This window comes from Puntigrus tetrazona, chromosome 16 (assembly GCF_018831695.1).
Source record: "Puntigrus tetrazona isolate hp1 chromosome 16, ASM1883169v1, whole genome shotgun sequence".
Taxonomy (NCBI): domain Eukaryota; kingdom Metazoa; phylum Chordata; class Actinopteri; order Cypriniformes; family Cyprinidae; genus Puntigrus; species Puntigrus tetrazona.
In genome coordinates, this window is record NC_056714.1 from 22,446,288 (window position 1) to 22,468,726 (window position 22,439).

Below are 22,439 nucleotides of genomic sequence, written 5' to 3' on the forward strand. Positions count from 1 at the left end.
AGTCCCCAACCCTAAGTATCCACAACAGTACCACTGATACTAATAAAATGAATTTAATTTGTCCCCCTTAGATCACACTTTGGCTCTCTTATGTTTTCATGTGCGTGTGCATGTGTGTGTGGGAAGGAGGGTTATGGAGGGTACGTTGAAGCAGTGAATCTGCTCTGGGCACACACATAAGCCGTCTGGTCTGCATGGATTCAGTGCAATCGGGACAGCATGCGGCTTATGCTGAAGCAGATAGCAAATAATAATCCAACACCCCGCTCACTGTCACACTCTACAGGCCACGAGATCATCCAACTGACATAAATACAACCTAACACAGCCCACACGCACACACACACACTTACACAAGTACATTTTCCACACACCAGATATGAGCAATGTGTAAGCAATAATCTGTGAAATATGCGAATACATTTGTTGCACAACAGTGGTTATGCTATGGGTTTTTAGTAGATTACTACTGTCCTTTCTAATACACATGTTTGCCTGTCTTTTTTCTTTCTTTCTTTCTTTCTTTTCATTATGTCTTATTTCGGCATGGGCAGTGAAGCACAATCTTTTCTTTAAAGTATGCTGTTTACTAATAATATGTTTTCTTGCACTTGTAAAAAAACATTTTTGATAAATTAATATTTTTATTATTATAAATTAATTTAATAAATGTGACTAAAGATATGTAAAATTAATTAATCAAAAACATGTATATTGTATAAAAAAAATGAAGCAGCACAACGGTTATTAAAATTGATAATAATAAATGTTTTTGAGCATATTACCCTCAGGGGTCTGAAGTGATTTTGGGGCCCTTGAGATGTTTTGACATGCCCTTGACATGACATTTGTGCTTATTTCAGCTACTTATAACACACTATTGGTCAACATTTTTTTTGTATTCAGCACAAACTGCTACAGTAATATGTGAAAAAGATGGATGTGTAGAGAAAAAAATATTATGCGTGGTTTGTAAGTTCTGGGGGAAAAACTGAAATAAAGCCATAAAATTCATACTGAATAGTTCTGCATAAGACGTTTCACTAATCAGTCTTACTCCTTCACAGAAAACAATATATTTATTTGAAAATGTTAAAGACATGTTTTTGTGATTGAAAGCCTGTATGGGGGAGTGACAATGGCCATTAATATTCAGTGATTGTCATTTGAGGGACAAAACGGCCCTCCCCTATAATGACAGGTAAGGTAAGAAAGAATGTAAGGAAATTGAAAACTGGCTTAAAAATGTTGCATTTTATTTACAACACAGTATAATTAAAACATACATACTTGAAGGTCAAAGACACATTACTGAGTATACTGATCTAACCACAGGGATTTGAGCTGATTTTAAGTGAAACATGAAACCATACCTGATATTTAAGTGTTTGCTGCTTCTTTCCATGGATTCAAGAAAAATAACCATCATCAGTATTCAGAGAGTTTGTTTTACCAGAGAAAATAAGTGGTTGAATACCTGATGTTGGTATAGCGCTCCTAGAGGTAAATACTCAACTATTATTTCTGAAGGATCAGGTAATACTGAAGACTGCAATAATAGTGCTAATAATAATGCTGTGAATTTATCTGTGCCGTTGTAGAAGTAAATTACATTTTAAAATATATTAAAATACACATTTTAAATGCTATTGATATTTCTACAGTTCTTGGATTAAATCACTGCAGCTTGAGAATAAATAATAATTGATTATTTAATTAATTAAACTTTTAACAGTAATTTGTAATAATATATTTTTTATGTGACATAGTATATATAATCATTATGAGTCGGTTATTAATTCATTTGGAATAATTCAGATTTGCTCATTCATTCGGTAACGGAACGTCCAACTATATTTGTGTCATTGAACCTTTTCTGTAAATGATTTGTACAGCAACAAACGATTAATTCAAGAATGAAACAGCACTGCTATGTGTTCCTCAGAGACACAAAGTTATCCCGTGTCTCAGAAATATTCGCACAACAAATATCGTGTCTAAATTTACGCTAATTATAAACTTTGCTCATTTATGGATGCAGCACTTGCAGAAAAAGGGATTTTGAAGACTAAACACGGACCTTAGACCCGAGCTGAATAAACTTAACTAAGATTCACTTAGTTAAGAGTGCCCAATAAAGCACTTTTCCACATCAAAATGGGCTTGTAATGGAGAGACTGAGAAAATGAGTAATGGTAAATGAAGTCTGGAGACTGTGTATTATGGCGTGAACTCTATTCAGTGTCTGTTCATTTGAGTTTAGAGTTTGGAGCAGCAGCATGGTAATGAACAATCATGTTCCATCGTGCTCCATTGAACTCTGATGGGGCTGATACAACATCATTCTTGTCACTTACAGACCTTCCATGGAAGGAGAGGAACTGCTTTTGGCTTGATGGATTATAGATTCAATTTATTTCCTGCGTTCGGTTAACTGACATTTTGGTCCATGGAAAGAAAATGACTTGCTATTTTTAATTGACTTGTGTGTGTAATGTTCAACAGTGTGGGTTTATGGGAGATGTTCGAGAGGAAACGCGGTAGCGCCCTAAGCCAGGCGTTTCCCTCCTCCCCTCAGGGTGGGCGGCAGCGGGACTGGCGAAGTGCTAAATTGCTCTGCGTGAGTTTGGTCACGGCTGAGCTCTCCTTGAGATAATGAAATGACAATTAATCCAAAAGCTGTTGCTACTCACTCATTTACTCCCTTGCGCTTTTGTAAGTGGAGGAAGGAAGAGGCGAGAAAACTACGGCCAAGAGGGGAATGCTAAAGCACCCGTTTGGGACGTTCATTTGCTTTGCCACACATGAACTCAGATAGACAGGAATCGGTAAACGGGTAGAATTGTGAATCCCAGAGAGGAACTATGTGAAAGATCGCATCTAAACACCAACTGCTCTAATCAGACAGGAATAAAAGAATATTTTTGATATGATGCATGGAAAGCAACACAACTAACACGTTTAAAGCCCAGAAAGGTAGTAAGGACATTGTTAAAATAGTCCATTTGAGATCAGTGGTTCAACCATAATGTTATGAAGCTATGAGAATTATATTTATACACAAAGAAAGTAAAAATAGAGCGCGAGCTACTGCATCAGCAGCACCATGAATGAGTTAAAGACCTGAAAAAGTATTCTTATAGTATAACATAACCACATGGACTATTTTAATTGTGTTTTTGCTATCTTTACTTTATTACTCCACATTTAATAACTTATCATCCTTATCAGATGATATCACACACCCTGTTACAGATGAGTTTGGCACTAGCAATGCCAAGAACATAGGTTTGAAATAAATACAAAGATGACACTCTAGAATGGTGCAAGCTGACTCAAATTGACACAATTACATCATCGTTCATATGGTGCAGCTGATTGGTTTAATTTCACATCATCAGCCAATGAGCTTTCACACTCAACATTTAAAAGTGCTGTATGTAGGATTTTGATCTTACTAAAGCATAAAAATGCCATAGTATGTTTGCTGATATTTAAGAAACATGTTAAGTCAGCATACTTGTTTTATCTTTAAAACAATGCTACAGTCTGTTATTCTGAAAATTTGCGTTCCGGCCCAGAATGTTGGGCTCTGTTTTGAAACCTGCCCAACGTCAGTTTACCCCAGGTTGCCAGTTGGTGGATAACAGAGCGTATTTAATTTCAGTCATGGAAGCTGGCAAATGAAAGGGGCCTGAGCGTGAACCTGTGTGTGGGTCAAGTCCGAGGGGCTGGGTAAAAAATGCTGTCTCCAATATTTTGAAATTGGACTGCAATACATACAGCACCTTTAAACACTTGGCTAGTGTTTGCTGTAGCAGTTGCAGAGCATTTCAGAGCATTTCAATCCTCCACATTCCCCAGCTCCACCTGTATAGATCTGCTACAGGGTAATATTATGCAAGTTATACATAGAGATGATTTCTTATGCAGGATGTCCTATGTGTAGCACCAAGACCAAACACATTAGCATCGCCATGCATATTACCACGCCAAACTCTCCAAGAGTCGTCACGACAGACATATTTTGAATGAAAGTCATTTTTAATTTGAAAAAGTCCACTAACTGTGTCAATTATGAAATGCATGGCATCAGAGTAAACAAATGTGTAATACAGCCATTTTGTTTTTACACACACAATATACTCAAACAGAGCTTGAGAACAATCAATGACAAATTAAAATTTTCAAATGGGTTTATGGTCCACCCGTCAGGTAAGGATGATTACTGAAGTGAGCGGCTAATGAATGACAACATGTTTAAAATCTCACTGTGTGATGTCAGCTGAAACTAATAAACAAACCTGCAACAATAATTGTGTTTATAGACTGCTACTGAAAGACTCTTTTTACCAAACAGTTTTTTGTGTACCTTAATGCTGCTATCAGAGCAAAAGCTTTCCAAGACGTCAATAACATACCTGATAATGACTGGCTTTTGCAAGCTCCTGATTGGCTGATTCCACGTGCGACGACGTGGTCTGAATGTAGTCTTCAATGCTGTCTGTGAAGAGGGAAAACAAGCTGTTGTTGTTATTGTGTTATGATGTACATCATGTTACAATGTGTTTATGAATGTGTTTTTTTAAGATGATTTTCAGCCCATGTACATGAAACCCCAAACTTCATGAAAGAATGTGTGACTCCTTTATCCACACTCATATAAAAGACTGTCCAAGCACACAGTGTACCAGAGCACCTTTATAAACATACCCACTCTCTCATTCATGTTCCCTCTCCCAGGGAGAAAGAGATTAGAGAGCAACGTGCCCAATGTTGATGCTGCCAAGAACTGAAGCTACACTGCATTTTGTGGTTCCCTATACACAATCACCACAAAAGACCATGTTGAAAGAAAGAGTTCGGCCAAAAACAAAATTTCTGTTATTATTTACTCACCCTCATTATGTTACAAGCCTACGTGCTATTATTTTTTTTTCTGTAGCAATGCCATACAACAACATAATTCATAGTGATCAGGGACTGTTAATGGTACAAAAAAAAAAAATCAAATTAAATTAATATTATTATTATTATTAAATAAATACTTTACTAAAATCATTTTAATAATAATAAAAAAAGAGTTGATAACTCTCTTTGGGAATCAGCCCAAATTCAAATTATTATTCACTGAAACCTTGGTTCCCGTTCATGATAATAATAATAATAATGGCATTATTTACTCACTTTCATAATTGTTCCAAACTGGCATGTTATTTATTTATTTAATTTCAGCAGAGATGCCACACAACAACATTCATGAGCTCAAAAAGCTCAAATTAACTATTAATATAGAAATTACAGAATTTATTAAATGATTATCCAATAAAGATTGATTCTGTTACATGATTTTACAAAATTTTAACCGAGTATTAATTATGAAATTAATTATGTGTGTTCATTACCAGTCAAGTGCTGTGCATTTATGTTGAAATATAAAAAAAGGTCTGTCTTTTTGGGGTGCATTGTGATTTTTCAGGGAGCGAATGTCCCAGTGCACTGGAAGGATTTCGCGATTGAGACAGACCTTGAAATGGCCGACTCCCTGATAAGTGCCCTTACTACTGAACAAGGGAACTGATTGAATGTTTTGGTGTCACATGAAGATGAGTAAATAATGGCACACTATTAATTTATATATGAATTATAATCATAAGCTTTTCATTTCAATAATTAACCCTTCACAGGCAGGATGCGCTTGTGCCAAATGAATTATTAAAACTCAATTCTAAACTGTTTTGTGAAGCATTTACTGCATTATTGGTCTGTGAAGTATTTAAATATATATTTTAATGGTTACAGTATGACCATTTGTGTATTAGGAAATATCTAGTACAAAAGCGTAAACAAATAGTTGTGACATCTCTCACGGTCCCAGCAGATTAGCTAATATTCTGTTCAGAAATTCAACACAAAAAGACATTTTCCGCAAAGAATTGTGCTTAGAAACACACATACTGTATGATAATCAGCTAGAAACTCACAAAGACTCTGTTATGTCCTTGCTTCCTTAATTCGCAGGAAAGTCAGCCAATTATTAACTTTGAATAATCCAAATGAGTTGTCTTGTTCCAATGCACATGTACTTATACTAGCAAGTGAGAGCATTGATTCAAATGCAAAGTCAATTCCCTTCCCAATTAAAAACAAATGTGCGGTTCACCACACAGGAGAGCAGAACGAAAGCAGAAGCGGGAGAGTTACAGCGGGGTTAAAGCAGGGCAGGCTCAGCTGAGGGGAACACTGTAGACCTCACCTCCGCCTAGCTGGAGGAACTAATGAGGTTTTGTTTATCTTTCTCTGATTTGATTTGGTCCTGGTCTCCACCGTCACCGTGAGATGTGGAAGGGGAGGGTTTGCAATGGAAAGAACCTGGCAACCTGTGTGGGAACGCGTATTTTTTCATCCATCATTCTGTTAGACGGACTTTTAAAGGATGCTACAACATGCTATCAACTAATTTTTCATCCTACCTTCCTGACTCGGATTCATCTCAACCCCATGTTTCTTTCTGTTTCTGGTAACAGCTAAATGTACCCCATCATACAGCATAAAAAATTAAAAATAAATTCTGGGTTAAATATGGACAGAACCCAGAACTAAGTTGTTTTGACCCAGCAGCTGGTTAAATGTTCAACCCAACCTTCTGGGTTGTAATTCAAAAACTGGCTTTAAAAATCTAAACCAGAACCAATCGCTGATTCTGTTCATATTTTACCCAGCATTTTTTATATTGTAGTTTCCCATTTAGTTCTTGTTATCACAAGCCGTTCTCAGGATGATGGCGCCTGATCAACGAGATTCATTGAGTCACAAAAGTGAAAAATAGCAGGAATATGGTCTCGAACGATGCAGACGACAACAAACAAACCAAAGTTTACACAAAGCAATATCCGAAAGCGTGTGTAGGCCGCATTATATTCAGGAAGCGCTCAGTATCTACTCCAGTGACCAATATAACCCTCCCGGCGTGAACATTTCTTCTATCTCTATGTGAGATTACTGACCTGTCATCTACTACCAATATAGGCACAGAGAATCATGGTGGAAATGAGAAATGGCGCATTTAGAAAGACTGAAGGGAGAAGACACATCATACAGAGACTTATCAATCAATATTTCAATGGCAAAACTGAAAAGAAGGCCCTGTGCTTGATGAATCATCAGCCATGTCTGCTAAACACACCCCGCAGGGCAACCAACCTCTTATTAGTGTCACTTGTGTCAAAAACACATTCTAAATGGATTTTTATCAAAGCTATAGAGCGACGATGTTCTAAAAGTCACCTCACCGTTTACTGTCTACAAAAGCAGCTTTTTTCTGCAGCAGCATCCCAAATGTAATGGAACTTCATAAGAGAATGATTCGAAACGCTTTTCATAGCAACTCTGTAAACTGTCACTCATGTACATGGCACAAATGACTTCTCACACGAAGTGCACAAGAGATTCGGTCGATTTCAATAGAGCTCCATGGTGGCCACCAATTTTTTTCAACAGCACTGGAATTCATTTCCTGCCTTAGAAATTTCTACATATTTAATTTAAAAGGACGTTAGGCCAGGGTAACAGCCAACCAACCTACTCTGAGAGGATAAACATAATATTACAAACTAATATCAGAGAACAGAGACATCAGAAAAAAATTCGAGACTGGATTGCTACTCAACCTAAATGATTGTATATTAAACACTTTACGTATATGTCATTGAGTATAAATTATATAGCCTAATCATAATACATTGTGTGCAAGATATTTTTTTTAAATTACACATTACTGAGAGTTCAGCTTTTTTCTGTGTGTGTGTGTTTTGTTTGAATAATAACAGAAAAATCTCTGGCATTCCTCACTTATCAAAAAAAAAAAAGTAAGTTGCGTTTTTTTATTAAAAGAACCTGATACTTACTATTCAAACGCGAGTTTTGAGCAGTGAAGGGTGGTGCTTAATGTTTGTAATTTCTCCGATCACAGGCATGGTCATGTTTATGCGGAGCAATTCAACGCGGCAAGTAAAAAGACAGTACTAAGTCATTATAATAAGTAATTGTGTCCCCACTGGATGCAACAAATGCCTCATTTGTAATGCGTTCTATTGTTTTTGTGTTATGATAAGTGGAGTAAAATTTCCACCAAACGCTTGCAGTATTTAGACAATCACAACTCACTGGAAAGCTGGCTAATCAGAGCACACTTCACTTTTTTTACAACAATGAGCTTTGTACAATTCGACCCGTTTCTGAAGGCGGGGCTTAGAGAAAAGAATAATAATGTACAATATGTGGAATACATTTTTTTATTTTTTTTTTTTTTTTTTAGAATTTTATAATATATTTATAATTATTATTATAAATATGATAATGGATTTGAAGTATGCAATAAATGTAATTTTTTGATTTGTCTTGAACAGTTTATGCATTATTGTCGAAAACCAATGTAGATATAATGACTGCTGCAAAATTTAGTATCTGACGTTACCAAAACCTAGCTTAAGATTTGATACAAAAAAAATGCAAAAAATAGTCCATAAATGTTTTGTGTATAATCAGTTTAAGATTAGATATTAGTAGCAAATAAAATGTTTCAGTTCCAAATAAAATGTAGACATTTTCATAGACTCCATAGGTTTTAGTCAGCTACACCTTTCTAAAACTTTCTTCTCGCAGCTCGTTCTGGGGTTGTCTTATTATTAAAGTTTATGTTATCCTACACTCCAACATAATTTCGCTACATACTGTTTCCTCACCTCAGGATAAAGCTCAAAAACATTGCCTAGCTGAGCAGGTTTTGCCAAGTAAGCTAGTTTTTGGAACAAAACTATTGTTTGGTTTCATTTTTAATTCACTAACTAAACAAAATGTGTTAAACAATAGATAAAAGATGTACCATTAACCACAATGCATATCAAACAGATGACTGCAGATGAAGTGCGTATCACCGGGGTCCAAAAAGGCCAGTACTGTTTGTGCTTTAAACCAGCTGAATCACACCGGCTCTTGTTTCTCTTTTAATTCAGCTTTTTATATGCGGAGTCCTGCTCTGTGTAATATAACCTTATCGACTGCCAGACATGGGCAAACAGTCTCCGTAAACACAATTCAACTGTTGCTTTTTAATTTCCATCAACCTCAATTCATTTAAGAATTACAGGGACATACTTTATAATGACTCTAAATGAACAGGCTTGACGAGCTCTTATCTAGAGACTCCTCAGTTGGTCACTACTGACTCGAACACACACACGTGCGCGCGGTGAATACTCCTGAAAACATTAGGCTGGAAATAATTAAAGAATCAACCAATTAGGGAGGCACAAAGCTGAGCCGTAAAACAAACACCCAATTAGCCTGAAACATAATTTAGCATTCATAGCCACAGAATCACATCACCTCTTTACAGAATTAATAGACACACTATGTACACAGATAACCTTAAGCATTGCTAAAGCAGAGTAAATGGCACGCAATAAAAGGATCAAATGGAAGAAACACGCACAGGACTGCATCGGGTGGACTCATTTTTATGTTTAAAATAACATGAATAAACTTAAAGGAATAACTCAACCAAAAAAGAAAATTCTGTCATCATTTACTCTCGCTCGAGTAGTTCCAAACCTGCATGAATTTCTTTGTTCTTGTAAGCGAACCTTAAAAATGTTTTACAAAATATCTTCTTTTCCTTTGGCGGAACAAAGAAATTCACCAAACATGCATAGAGATTGAGCTTCTATTGAGCTTCTTTCCTGGCATACAAGAGAGAGATAAATATTACTGCGGTCAAATGAATAATTGTGATTAATCGCAACCAAAATATATGTTTTTGTTAACATAATATATGCGTGTGCACTGTGTTTATTTTTTATCTATGTATTTATACACACACACACACACACACACACACACACACACACACATATATATATATATATATATATATATATATATATATATATTTATTGAAACATTTACATGGATTCAATTATATTCATATAATTTATATGTAAATTACATTTATTATATAAACAACACATTTTTCTCAAATATATACATGTATGTGTGTGTATTTATATATACACAGTACACACATACACATATATATGTAAACAAAAAAATTCTTGAAGTGAATAATCATGATTACCCATTTGACAGCACTAATATTTCTATTTTTATATAGTAAACTAAATATTAGTTTATTAAACAAATATCTTAGTCGTAATAATAATAATAATACAATTTGAATCTGTCTAGATCAGTATTTCAATGCATTTGAATATGGCCAATGAAAACTATTCATGTAATCCGTAATGCATTTATTAAATATACTTTACAAATTTAATATGATTGACTTTAATAAATGAAATTTGTAGTATAATTTAATATAATATTAAAAAATTACTTGTAATTGTAATTGGATAACTAGAATAGCACAAGCCATTTCATTCAGGTACGTGTCACAACTTTATTCACATCCACCTCCTAATAAACACACCGGGTACAAAGGCAAAGAGCAATTCAACCATATCTGTTTCTGAGCAAAACAGTAATGTGTCACACAGATTTTAGTTCTGGCCTTACTTCCCTTCCTGATCTGAAGAAGACCTCCTGAAAACATCACACCTGGATGTTGTTTTCTTAATGCCAATATTGTTTTCCAATAGGCATTCATGAAATGATTGCATGTTGCATGCGCATATGTATTTGTTTATCATGTTATAATCAAGTTGTAAGAGAGTGACTCTGCAGGAGTATCCAGAAACATATCACGACCATGTGAAGAATAGCATCTTTCATTTCATTCTTAAGCTGTGGCTTTAAAAGGAAAAATACAATGTTTGGTAAATAAAGGATGACAGTTGGAGGGGCACACATGTCTTAAATCCCCCTATTGCATTTGCTCAGTGTGTTCAAAAAGAGAAAGAAGCATGAGCTGAGTGGCTTTATTTCCATGAAAAAATTGTTTTGAAACGTAACTGTTGACTGAAGTGGAAACTCATAATCAGTTATTCTAATATAGCTTTTGTTAATATTTTGAATTAGATTTTGTTTTAATATTTTCTGCTTTTATTTTAATTTATTAGAAGCACTATTTTGTTGTTCTTTTTTTGTCATTTTCATTAAAAAAAAAATTAAAAAAAAAAAAAAAAAAAAATATATATATATATATATATATATATATATATATATATATATATATATATATATATATATATATATATATATATTAGCACTTTAATTTAAACAGAGAAATGTTGCCTGAAATTTTGGAAATAAAATAAATAATATGTAAAATAAATAGATTTTATTTTATTTTGCTTTTTATTTCAAGTAATTCTTTGTAGTTTAAATTTTACTTAATGATAATAACCCTGCTCATAACAGCCTGAAATTAAGCACTCTACATGTATACCAATATCACTCATTTTACTAATTTCACAGTTATTTGTAATATGAAAAATACCATTTCTAATAGCATTTTTAATTGTATGAAGCTTCCTGTTATTTTCAGTAAAATAAGAATAGGAATATAAAATAAATCTAATAAAATACAAACGAATATTGTCCTTTGTTAGCTCTGTCATAACTAAGTGATCAAGAGTGATCAAGATGGCTTCATTTTGTGAAAAAGTATCAGACATAGTAGACTAGATAGGCCTGGACAAATGGATCATCTTTTAAACAAAGCTTACAGGCGAAGAGAAACCAGAAGGTGCTAAAATAAATAAAATATGAAAATTACAATGCATGAAGCATAATGAGAAGGACCGAAAAGATGAAAACAAAGCAAAACATAGTCCACCTATATCCTCAAGTGTCCTTCTAAAGGGCAAAACAGCGTTATTGGGTGGTTTATTGTATACTGTGTGTCCCGATAGATTCTAGTTATTTCGCTAGTCATAACTTGTGATAACCTTCAACGTGTCTGACATCATTTTCCTGTGTAAATGTTAAGTGTCCGTGCGAGGGAGGAAGTTGGTGACAAGAAAAGTTTCAATCTCCCTTTTCTCTCGTCAACTCCTTCCTCATTGTGTTACACCTTCATGTTCTCTCTTTTTCCCTTGAGCTGCTGTTGTATCGTGACCGTGAGGGTGTTAAATTAGGATGAAGAATGTGCAAAGCACATCCTTAACCTCTCCTGAAGGAACGGTATCTTTACTCATCTGACCTGTTGAATGTACAGTACACACAGGATTAATTAAAACGGCCGGACGAAAGGACACTGCGTTGGATGGGTACCAATTAGAACAGGAATGGGCATTTTCCGACAGAGAGGCCACGGCTAAGGGTCTCTCATCTTATGCAGCCATATTCAGCTCTATAAAATCTTTAATATTTCACGTTTTCAATCACATGCCATCCGTTAACTGAAGTAAATTAAATTCTAATGCACACTCACGCACAGCCATCTGTATTCAACAATACGTAAGGGAGCGCAAGAATGACATAAATGTGCAATAAACGTCAAATTTGAAAAAGTCTTAAAGTAATAGACCTAGTAATTCATTTACTCACCCTCATATCTTTTGAAAGCCATATGACTTTTTTAGAGTTTCGTTTATCTTTCGGCACAGAAAAGGCAAAAATAAATATTTCAAAATTAGTGCTGTCAAATAAATAAATAAATAAATAAACAAAATCGCAATTAATCTCATCTAAAATAAAAGATTGGTTTTTCTTATATTTTGTATTATATATACATGTATGCAATATAAAAGCATAACCCATTTTTCTTATATAATGTGTGTGTTTGTATATAAAAAAAATATACACATCACACACACATATATATTATGTAAACAAGTTTTTTCGAATGCAATTAATCATGATTAATCATTTGACGGCACAAATAAAAATAAAAATTCAGCATGTAAATATATAGCATTTTCATTTACAAATTATGGTTATTATAGAAAGGTCAGTGCTTATTGTGATATCGACATTAAAACCAATTTGTATTATTTGTATTTTATACTAGTATTTGAAAATAAATTCAAAATAAAACACTAAAAACTAAAATCAAGTGAACAGAAACATCTTAACATAATAATGTTCAGTACTGAAAATGTCAAAGGTTTAGGCAAAAAATTTTCCAAACAAGCAAGCAACAACACTATTATCCCTGCTTTCTGCATGTAACCGGTGACTCAGCTCCTAAATCATGCTTCCAGTTTAATATCGGTCTGTCTTTCTCTGCCTGTTAACAATAAATTGAATCTTTGAGGATCTTCTCTGATCTCAGTCTCCTCCAGAGACCTGTAGAGACTAACTCTCTGTCTGTCATGTATTGAGCTGGTGAAGGTGATGTCTTGTTCTCTCCTCTGAAACTTCACCTTAGCACAGCGGGGGATTATGGGATAGATATGGGGGGGAGAAGTGATTATCAATAAAAGGCCAGACAAACAAGGATGAGTCAATAGACTCTTAACTGGAAACACAGAGCCACGAACACATACACACACGCGCACAAATAAGACCTCACCTATGGTGTCTCCTTGTTCATGCACCATGCTGGCCAAGTCCTTCATAATCTGATTGACGTCCAGCATGTCTCTCTGCAAAAACAAAACAGAGGCAAACGTCAGAGTGCTCTGAAATGGACTTCTCATGCATCTTAAGTTACTTTAAATAAATGAAACGACAACAAATAAAATAGAGACATCGAAAGGAAATAGATCGTAATGACGACCGATTACACCTTAACACACATAAACAGAAGCTTATAAGCTTATAATTGGGTGTAGATGAGCTACAAAACATTACAGAGAAAAAAGAGAAAGCTTTAATACATTTTCATGACTCCCAAAGAAATCACAATGAAATAAAAAAAGGCATAAAAAATGTTATATATCATAACATTTCAAAGAAATGTTTAACACCATTTAACATATTAACTTGGATAGCCCTACTAAAACTCTAACACTAAAAACTTAATAAAACTCGACAATAGAGTGGAACTTAAAAAGAAAACGAACTGAAAATCATTTTTAAAAATTCTGATTCATAATAACCCTGAAATTTGCCCGATATTCATATTTTATCATTTAAATTTATATTTTAAAGATATCAGTAATATTATCATTAATATTTGTATTATTTGTATATATTTTAAAGTTTAAAAACGTATTTATTAATTACATACAATATCAAGTATTCTGAAATACTGGTATAGTTACGGACAACTCTAAAATACTGAAACTACAGTAAAACTAAATAAACTCAAAACTCTGAAAGACTAAAACTTAATGATAGTGAAAATGAACAAATTAAAAATTAAAATTTTATTTAAATAGAATAAAACATTTATGAGAAATAGCCTGTTTTTGTTTTGTTAATTCTTATTATTAGGCTATGCATTATCATTCTAGATTTTAAATTAGTATATATTTTAAAGTTTAAAAGATGCTTTTTTATTTAGTAAACAGAAAATCTAAATTGGTATGACAAATTATGAAATACTGTTATTTCATATTATTGACGACTTAAATTATCCTACTGTGACAACACATCATAATATACTGTGTGGTCACAACATAAGAGACCAAACATTTTAAAAGCAAAGCTCTTCTTCTGGTGCTGTTACGTGTCAAAATTCCCTCTACACAGGCCTGAAGCAACATGGTGTCTTCTAAAGCCCGAGTCTATCTCCTGCTCACAGGCCTTTTTGTCTCCATACACAACCCTATGCAACTGCAGCTGGGTCAGTGGAGCTCAAACCATTGAGCCATTCATCACAGGTGTCTGCAATTGTTTGGGAAACTGGCAGCCATCCTGGCTCTTGGCACGAACCGTTTGGCCAGAGCCAAAATGGCCCCTAGCAAATCACACATTACTAAAGAGTTTCTGCATTTTCTCTCTCTGACCGTCGGCACCATCACAGAGCAACATATTTATTTTTCCCACCAAGGCATTCGCGCAATTTAAATTCAGTGCGTAGAAACGACAGGATATGGAGTGTCATTACGCTTGATTGGATGGGAGAAATTTAAAGGATGGCGAAGAAAAAATACACATGTAGTTAGAGCAATCAAAAGTTCATTTACTGTAATGTTTAGAATGGCTGCTTTAGTAAACACTTCTCCGTGGAGCCGCAACCCCTTTGAGAATTGGGTTTGTAGCTAACAGGCACTTAATTCAGAATAAATCAAAGCACAAGTCATACCCGGCAAACACTACTCAACACACTGAAGGAAGGCTGGGGACAAAAAGTCTGACGAAATATGAAGAAATTACTTAAATGACCTAAACAAACTTTACAGTTTGAATAAACTTTTAGACAAATAATTTGCTGTATTATCTATCAAACATAAAGTAATGACACCTGCCTGGTGAGACATGCGCTAAAGTGAGTATTATGAAAATATTTCATGTAGCGGCCAAAGTATCTTTATATAAATATATATATTTTGTATGCAAAATAACACATTGGGTTTGGATTTTGTTGTTGCTTTTGATTTTTTAATGCTGTCTAAGGTTGTGTGTATTTGACAAAAAAACTATAAATATCGTTATAAAAAAAAAAAAGATTCAGAAATAATTCTAATATGCTGATTTGGTGCTCAAGAAGCTTTTCTTTCATATTATTATCAATCAAAAAAAAAAAGAAAAGAAAAAAAAACAGTTATGCTGCTTACTATTTTTTAGAAACCATTCTTTTCAAAAGAACATTAATGACTTTTCCATACCATAACTTTTACTCAATCATTTCTGAATTAAAAAACACGGAAAACATTACTGACTAAAAACATTTAAGTGTCTGTTAATTTGAGACCCACCGAAAGCAATAAACAAATAGGCAAAACGTTAAATAAACCTTGAATTCATTCAGTACGTTAACATGAGTATGTTTGAGTCTTTATATACTGTATAAAGAGTCAGAAAGTGATGTATTGATTTTGAGAGCACTTTGTGTCCTTCTGCCCAGGGGGAGTCTGGGTAGCCCTGGGGGCTGAGGTGTGCCTCTTTACATCATTTATAAAGGTTATAATAAGCACACGAGTTCCTTTATGACCCAATACCCACCGCTCGTCTTTATGTTACTCTTTCATGAAGACCCATGGTCTTGCAATCTCCTGAGACTGCGTGCAGTGGAGAAAGCTTCAGACGGGTCACTTTGAGCGGTTGAGTGCTTTGGGTAACATGAACCAATGAAACAGTTGGAAGTTCTACAGCTGTAACTTTCCTGTCTGGATCATTCATAGAGATAGATCAGAAGAATACCAAAACTGTGACAATTATGACAAGTGAGAATTTTTGTCTGCAGACAATTCTTTCCCTTTCTTCGTCTTCTTTGTGTACTTTAAAGAAATAAATTATATTGTAATCATTTATTCACCCTCAAATTGTTCTAAATCTGTACTAGTATCTTTCTTTTGTTGAACATGAAATAATATATATTTTGAAAAAAAATGTTGGCAACTTTGACTTTGATAGTATGTTGTTTTTCTCTCCACTCTATGGAAATCGTAATAATAATAATAATAATAATAATAATAATAATAATAATGGATAATTGTTTGGTCACTAAATAAAAAAAGAAAGTCTAAAAATATTTCTTTAATATCTAAAGTTATTTTAAAGGAATTAAATTATATGATCCTGCACACAATACTGAATTATATCACAACTGCAAAAAAAAAGGTGTGGTGTTGATATTTTTATGTTTTAATATTATGTTTTTATTAATATTAATATTTTATTATTATTATTATTATTATTATTAACCATGTTAAAAACATACATGCAGCTTAATATTCAATATACTTTTTAATACAAATTTAATTACATATTAATTTTTTTTTTTTTGAAGATTCAAAAGAACATTTATTTTACATTTATTTTATATGATCATAACTGTCATTTCTAATTCATTTAATGTGACCTTGCTGAATTTGATTCCTGAAAACACACACAACTTTTATATATAATATATTTTTTTATTATATGTGTATGTATTATGTATGTACCGTATATGTATGTACTATATTTACCATGTTCAAAACATAAACTAGATTTCATCAGTACTGAATAATTCCATTATTATATTCTGATGAACAAGAAATATGCCTGAGTTTCCATTCCTAAACCTAACCCTAATGTTGAACAGAAAACGACAGTCCAAGTGTCATGTGGATCGAATCGATGCTCCTTCTCCTAGCACTGCGATTAAGTCGCTCATGTCAAACATCATTCTGTTTTTATTTAGAAAAAGAAAGATAGAGGACAAGATATAGGGGGAAAGCGTACAAACACGGGTCCGATAGGATTCAAAGGGTCTGCCATTGTTTCATTAGATATAAAATGTCAGACATCTGTTGCATCTGACACACGGGTCTGCGCTGCACCAAAAACACACACATACTGTTTCCTGACAGCAACCGCCGCAGACACGCAATTAAATGTGTGGACTGATAAGGCTGTGGATGTCATGGAAAAAATACACTCTCCCAAACAGTAGATGACTGACACTTCTGTGAACGCAACGAGCCAAGAGGTTTCGCAGGAGCACAGACTGATAGGAGCGAATGGGGAGCGACTGCAAGCCGTCAGACGGCCTACCTGAGACAAAAAAAAACACTGAGGAAAGCTCAGAGAGAGTTTTGTGTGAGAAAAAAGGCAGATAGGAGGGTTGTAGTTATTGATTATATACTGTAGGGCTGCTGAGGTTTCCCAGTGAATTGAGAAATTATTTGTGGTCCGTGTTCACTTTAAAATAGACAGGTGATGAATGGATGTGTGAATAATCTAACAAAGTACAAAACTATTATGAATCGTTTTCAGGAATTAAATTAAATCTGAAATAAAATAAAACAAAAATATGAAAAACATAACGTGTGCAATTTTCTTTTCCCTGAAAATGCTGGCTAATGTTATCACTTTGGACTAAAACTGAGCGTTGTCCTCACATAGGGCAAAATTATTTCCCAAAAAATGTATAATTTGTGAAATTTGTGGCCTTGCTTTTCCCCACCTTGTAACACTTGTGCTGTTCCTGATAGAAAAAAACTTATATGTAAGTATATTTGTACCTTAGTATATGTATTTATTTTTTGTAACCTATTTGATTTCAACATTTTTGAGTAAAAAAAAAAACATTTTAAGATTTGCCGATAATTTACAACCGGTTACTACTAAAAGACTGGCAATTTTTCTCTGACTGTGCAGATTTTCTGCACAGCACAAATGTTAAATGTAAAATAGAAAGAAAGAAACTAAAGAATACATGTCAACTTGGCAACTAGGGCAGTTTAAAATAGTACTAATCTTTAAACAATATTAAACACTATAGTAGTATATGAATCATACTACAATAACACTGAATACTGTGACAGTGCATACACTGTAAGGGGGAAAAAAGTATCATGTTTTTTTCTACTTTTAGTTTCCTCTATTTATTAAGCTTGGACAAAGTGCTAGCAAAAATAAGGAGAAAATATCTCGACAGCGAAACAAAGTGACACGCATTACCTTTAAAATATAAAACTGGGCTTCAGTGGTTAAAGCTCAGAGCTGGTAATCAAAAGGCAAGGCACTTAACCCCAGGTTGCTCCAGGGGGATTGTCCAATAATAAGTGTATTTTTAGTATTTTTGGATAAGCACATCAGCTAAATGACTCCTTAAATTGAAACTACACTATTACTGCTTAAGCTAACACAATGAGGCAGCTCTGAACAAAATGAATGTCTCTTAATAAAGAATATGCTGGCTTCGGTCCGAGTTTTTGTACACCCTGTGCAATCCTGGCAGTGTCATTGATAAAAGGTGATGATCTAAAGTGAAAGGCCCAACAAAATGACTGGGCACAGGTTCAAAATGGCTATTAGGATCTGAAGTCTTGAAACAAACCAGTGGTTCTCCACACTTAATAGTATATATCGTAATGTAAATACTACTACTATTAATAAATGGAAATTTAAAGACACACACACACACACACACACACACACACACACATATATATATATATATATATGTATGTATATATGTGTGTGTGTGTGTGTGTGTGTATACAGTATATGTATGTATTACACACATTTGTATTCTTCCTTAAAGAATAACCTTTTTTCTTGCAATCTATATTTCTGAATGGTTTACTGATTTCAAGGAAATAAGAATGAACCACATTCCGTAAGTCTGAAAAAAAGGACAACACTTGAAATAAAATAGCTTGAGGTGAAATCAGGGTTCCTTATATAGAGGTGATAACCTCACTGCAGTAAATATCACAATACACGGAGCTTGGTCAAGCAACAATGCAGCATTTTTATGCATTTATAAGAGCTGAAATGTGCCCTGGATGAAGCTGACGTGTTACGCTAGGTGAAGATAATATGATATGACTACCCTCTGTGTTTCTGATTTCAAGTCCTGAACTAAACGCAGCATGTATCAAAGCTCCCCTGGGGCTAACAACCTGAAATCTCCATATTTAGAAGCTGCCAGCTGGGCGTGTGTAACTCCAAGAGAGGGTTAGAAAGTATAGCGTGAACTGCGTATGATAGAATGAGAAAAAAAGAAACCTCGAACAGTCAGTTGGTGGCTGATAGCTTCATAATAGCTTGCGAAAAAGAGCGTTCGCTCACACTGCTAGACAATCAGCTCTGAGAGCTCTGACCATCAGAAATAAGTGAGTGAGAGCACCTGTAGTGAAAAAAGGATAAAAACAGTTTCAAAGGACAACATACTCTAAAAAGGCAACTTTCACTCTGCACCTCCGAAACATCACAGCCGTATTGAAATATATACATTTATGCACACACATAGTATGATTATTTATGTACAGACTGGTCCCACACAGTCTCTATTTAGACTCTATCTAGTTTAAATTACTATCTAACCAAGTACTACCTGGCAATAGCGGATGGATAGATAGATAGATAGATAGATAGATAGATAGATAGATAGATAGATAGATAGATAGATAGATAGATAGATAGATAGATAGATAGATAGATAGATAGATAGATAAAAAAGGAAAAAAGCGGTAAAGGGTAAAAATGACTTTTCTTATGAGTTTGGCCTATAAGGGAAGCTCATGCGTGGGTGATACACATAAATGAGGTGAAGCAGTGGAATATCAGATTATAGCTGTATCATAAATCATCACAGGTACTGTCATATCTACAACACAGCATATAAAAAGACAACATGCCCTGTAAGACAGACAATTCTTCATGGTGACTGCATTCTCTATCTCATACAGGAGGAAAATTGACCAGTCTATTATGCTGGACACAGTATGTGTGCCATAAGTGAAGAGTTGAACAACTCACAAAACCCAAAAAATCTTTTATTTTAATCAAAATCTGTTGTAACACATATGTAAACTATTTAGTGAATGAGAAGCATTTGAATTTTAGTTTTCATTTTATAGCTTTGGAAACTTTGTAATGTAGAATTAAATATTTTATAACTAAATAAAAATTGCTCCGAAAAGGAGATGTGTGAAAAAAAAAAGTTTTTAATCGAGTTTCAGACTCGGGCTTCAATGCACAAAGCACAATCCTGCAAAACATTGGAAATATAAACCTTTGCTTTTTAAATAGAAACACGAAGATACGCTGGAGCTTCTGAAAGCTTTCAGAAGGTACCGAATTGAGTCGGTGCTACTGGCACGGCAAAAAGACCCCCCGCAGAAAGAAATGCCACTGTATTACAAAGAATTACCAAAAATAACATCTACCAGTTTTCACCGTAACTTTAACAGTAGACAGCCGGGGAAGAGAACATTTCTTTACACAGCAGAGCAACGGTCTGGTAATTCAAATAAATGTAGCTATCATTCAAACTAAATAACTTCGAAATTCTAAGCAATGCTATTTGCTCCGTGACTACTTTGTGTCGTTTTATTGTATGATACAGGCTTTGCTGTGTTGAATGGCTTTCTCAAGTGCACCGCTTACTTCACTGTCACATCAATGCACTATTTAAATTCTATATGAAATGCATATGCTGCAAGTGTGTTAGTCATCATTTGCTTGAAGCACTTGTCGTTACTCTAGTCATCCATCCATCCACCCCTGCTGTACGTCTCCTCAGAAGCCCGCCACCCAAACGGAGCCTACAGCTGTTCTACCTTTCCAAAATGCCAGTCTATCTCTCACTCAAAGTCTGAGACCAACCCCGTGTGAATGCCACAGTGGCTGCATCACCATTTACTGCCATGCTGCTCTCTTTTTTCCTGAATTTTGCTCTAGACTAAACTGTCGAAATGGGGAACCTGGTTTATAAATCAAATAAAATTAAGTAAAATAAAATGAAATAAATTATTACAGACTGCATTTATTTTTGGCGTAGAGTAAAACAGCAATAAAACTGCAATATTGTCAATATACTACAACGATATATTACAGCAATTCAAAATATCTGCTTTCTATTTCTGCTATTTCTTTCTATATTTCTGCTTTTTTTTTATATGTTTTAAAATGTAATTTATTCCTATTGTGATAATGCTAATTTTCAGCAGCCATTTAAACCTAATCATTTATATACAGTAAATGAAAATCAAATCTACAGTACTTTTTACAGTCTCTAATATTCAAAAAGCCAAGACAGATAAACCATGTCATTAACGTTTCTCCTCAATACAAGGCAGTTGGATAAACGGGCCTTTCATCAGCCTCTGATCAGAAAACAGAGGTATTAGCAGAACTATACTCAGACAGATTGAAACGTCAGTCAAACTCAAGCTTGTGCTCAGTGTCAAGTTGCTAAAATGTCCTTTTTTTGTGTGTGTGTGTGTGTGACCCATAAGTGCCCTAAATTTCACTCTTAAGTAACACTACACACTTCACTGAAGCTATGAAATACAAGTGCAGTGTGAATAGTGTAACTTTTGCCCTTTAAAGCACAGTACATGCTCTAAGCACGCCGAAATCTTACATAATATGGAAAAATTATTTTAAAAAAAAGTTACTGCTACCTGACCTTTTCGTAAATGACAGTCCGCCCCAAAATTAAAATCCAGTCCCATCATTATTTATACTATTCTCCCTCATATTCATATCCAAATATGCTGTTATGTTATTATATGGTATGTGGACTTTAGTTTTGTGTTTTAAGCTTGAGAGTTTCTTTGAGAGTATCTTAAAAGCTATATGCAGTTGTGCTCATTAGTTTACGCACTCCTTATAAAATGTGAATAACTGAAAAAAATATATAAGGGATAATGTTTTTTCTTACATTCCCCAGCTGAATGCATTGTCTGGACTTTTCGAGCACCAGAATTTTTTTTTTATTATTTGTCTTCAGTGTGAAATTATTGATTTTAAAATTAACCAGTCACTTTTTGAAAGGGTTCACATTTGCAGAAGATGCTGGAAAACCTCTGAAGAACATCAGGAACTGCTCAGGAGAAACAATGGGCTTATGAACAACTATCATTGTCCAGGAAAATAATACATAGTGATACATAGTATTAATAAACTTTTGAACTAAAAAAATGGGG

The 22,439-nt window shown here is 34.3% G+C and overlaps 1 protein-coding gene across 2 annotated transcripts in view; it reads right to left on the reverse strand.

Moving 5' to 3' along the window:
• Positions 1 to 22,439, reverse strand: part of tsnare1 (T-SNARE Domain Containing 1) — a 103,881-nt gene that overhangs the window by 26,418 nt on the left and 55,024 nt on the right. For both annotated transcript variants that reach the window (XM_043262106.1, XM_043262107.1), the window contains exons 9-10: positions 13,475 to 13,547; positions 4,422 to 4,504 (exon numbers count right to left, since the gene is read on the reverse strand). In XM_043262106.1, the coding sequence (XP_043118041.1) occupies positions 4,422 to 4,504; positions 13,475 to 13,547 (156 nt within the window). The remainder of the gene's footprint in view (positions 1 to 4,421; positions 4,505 to 13,474; positions 13,548 to 22,439) is intronic.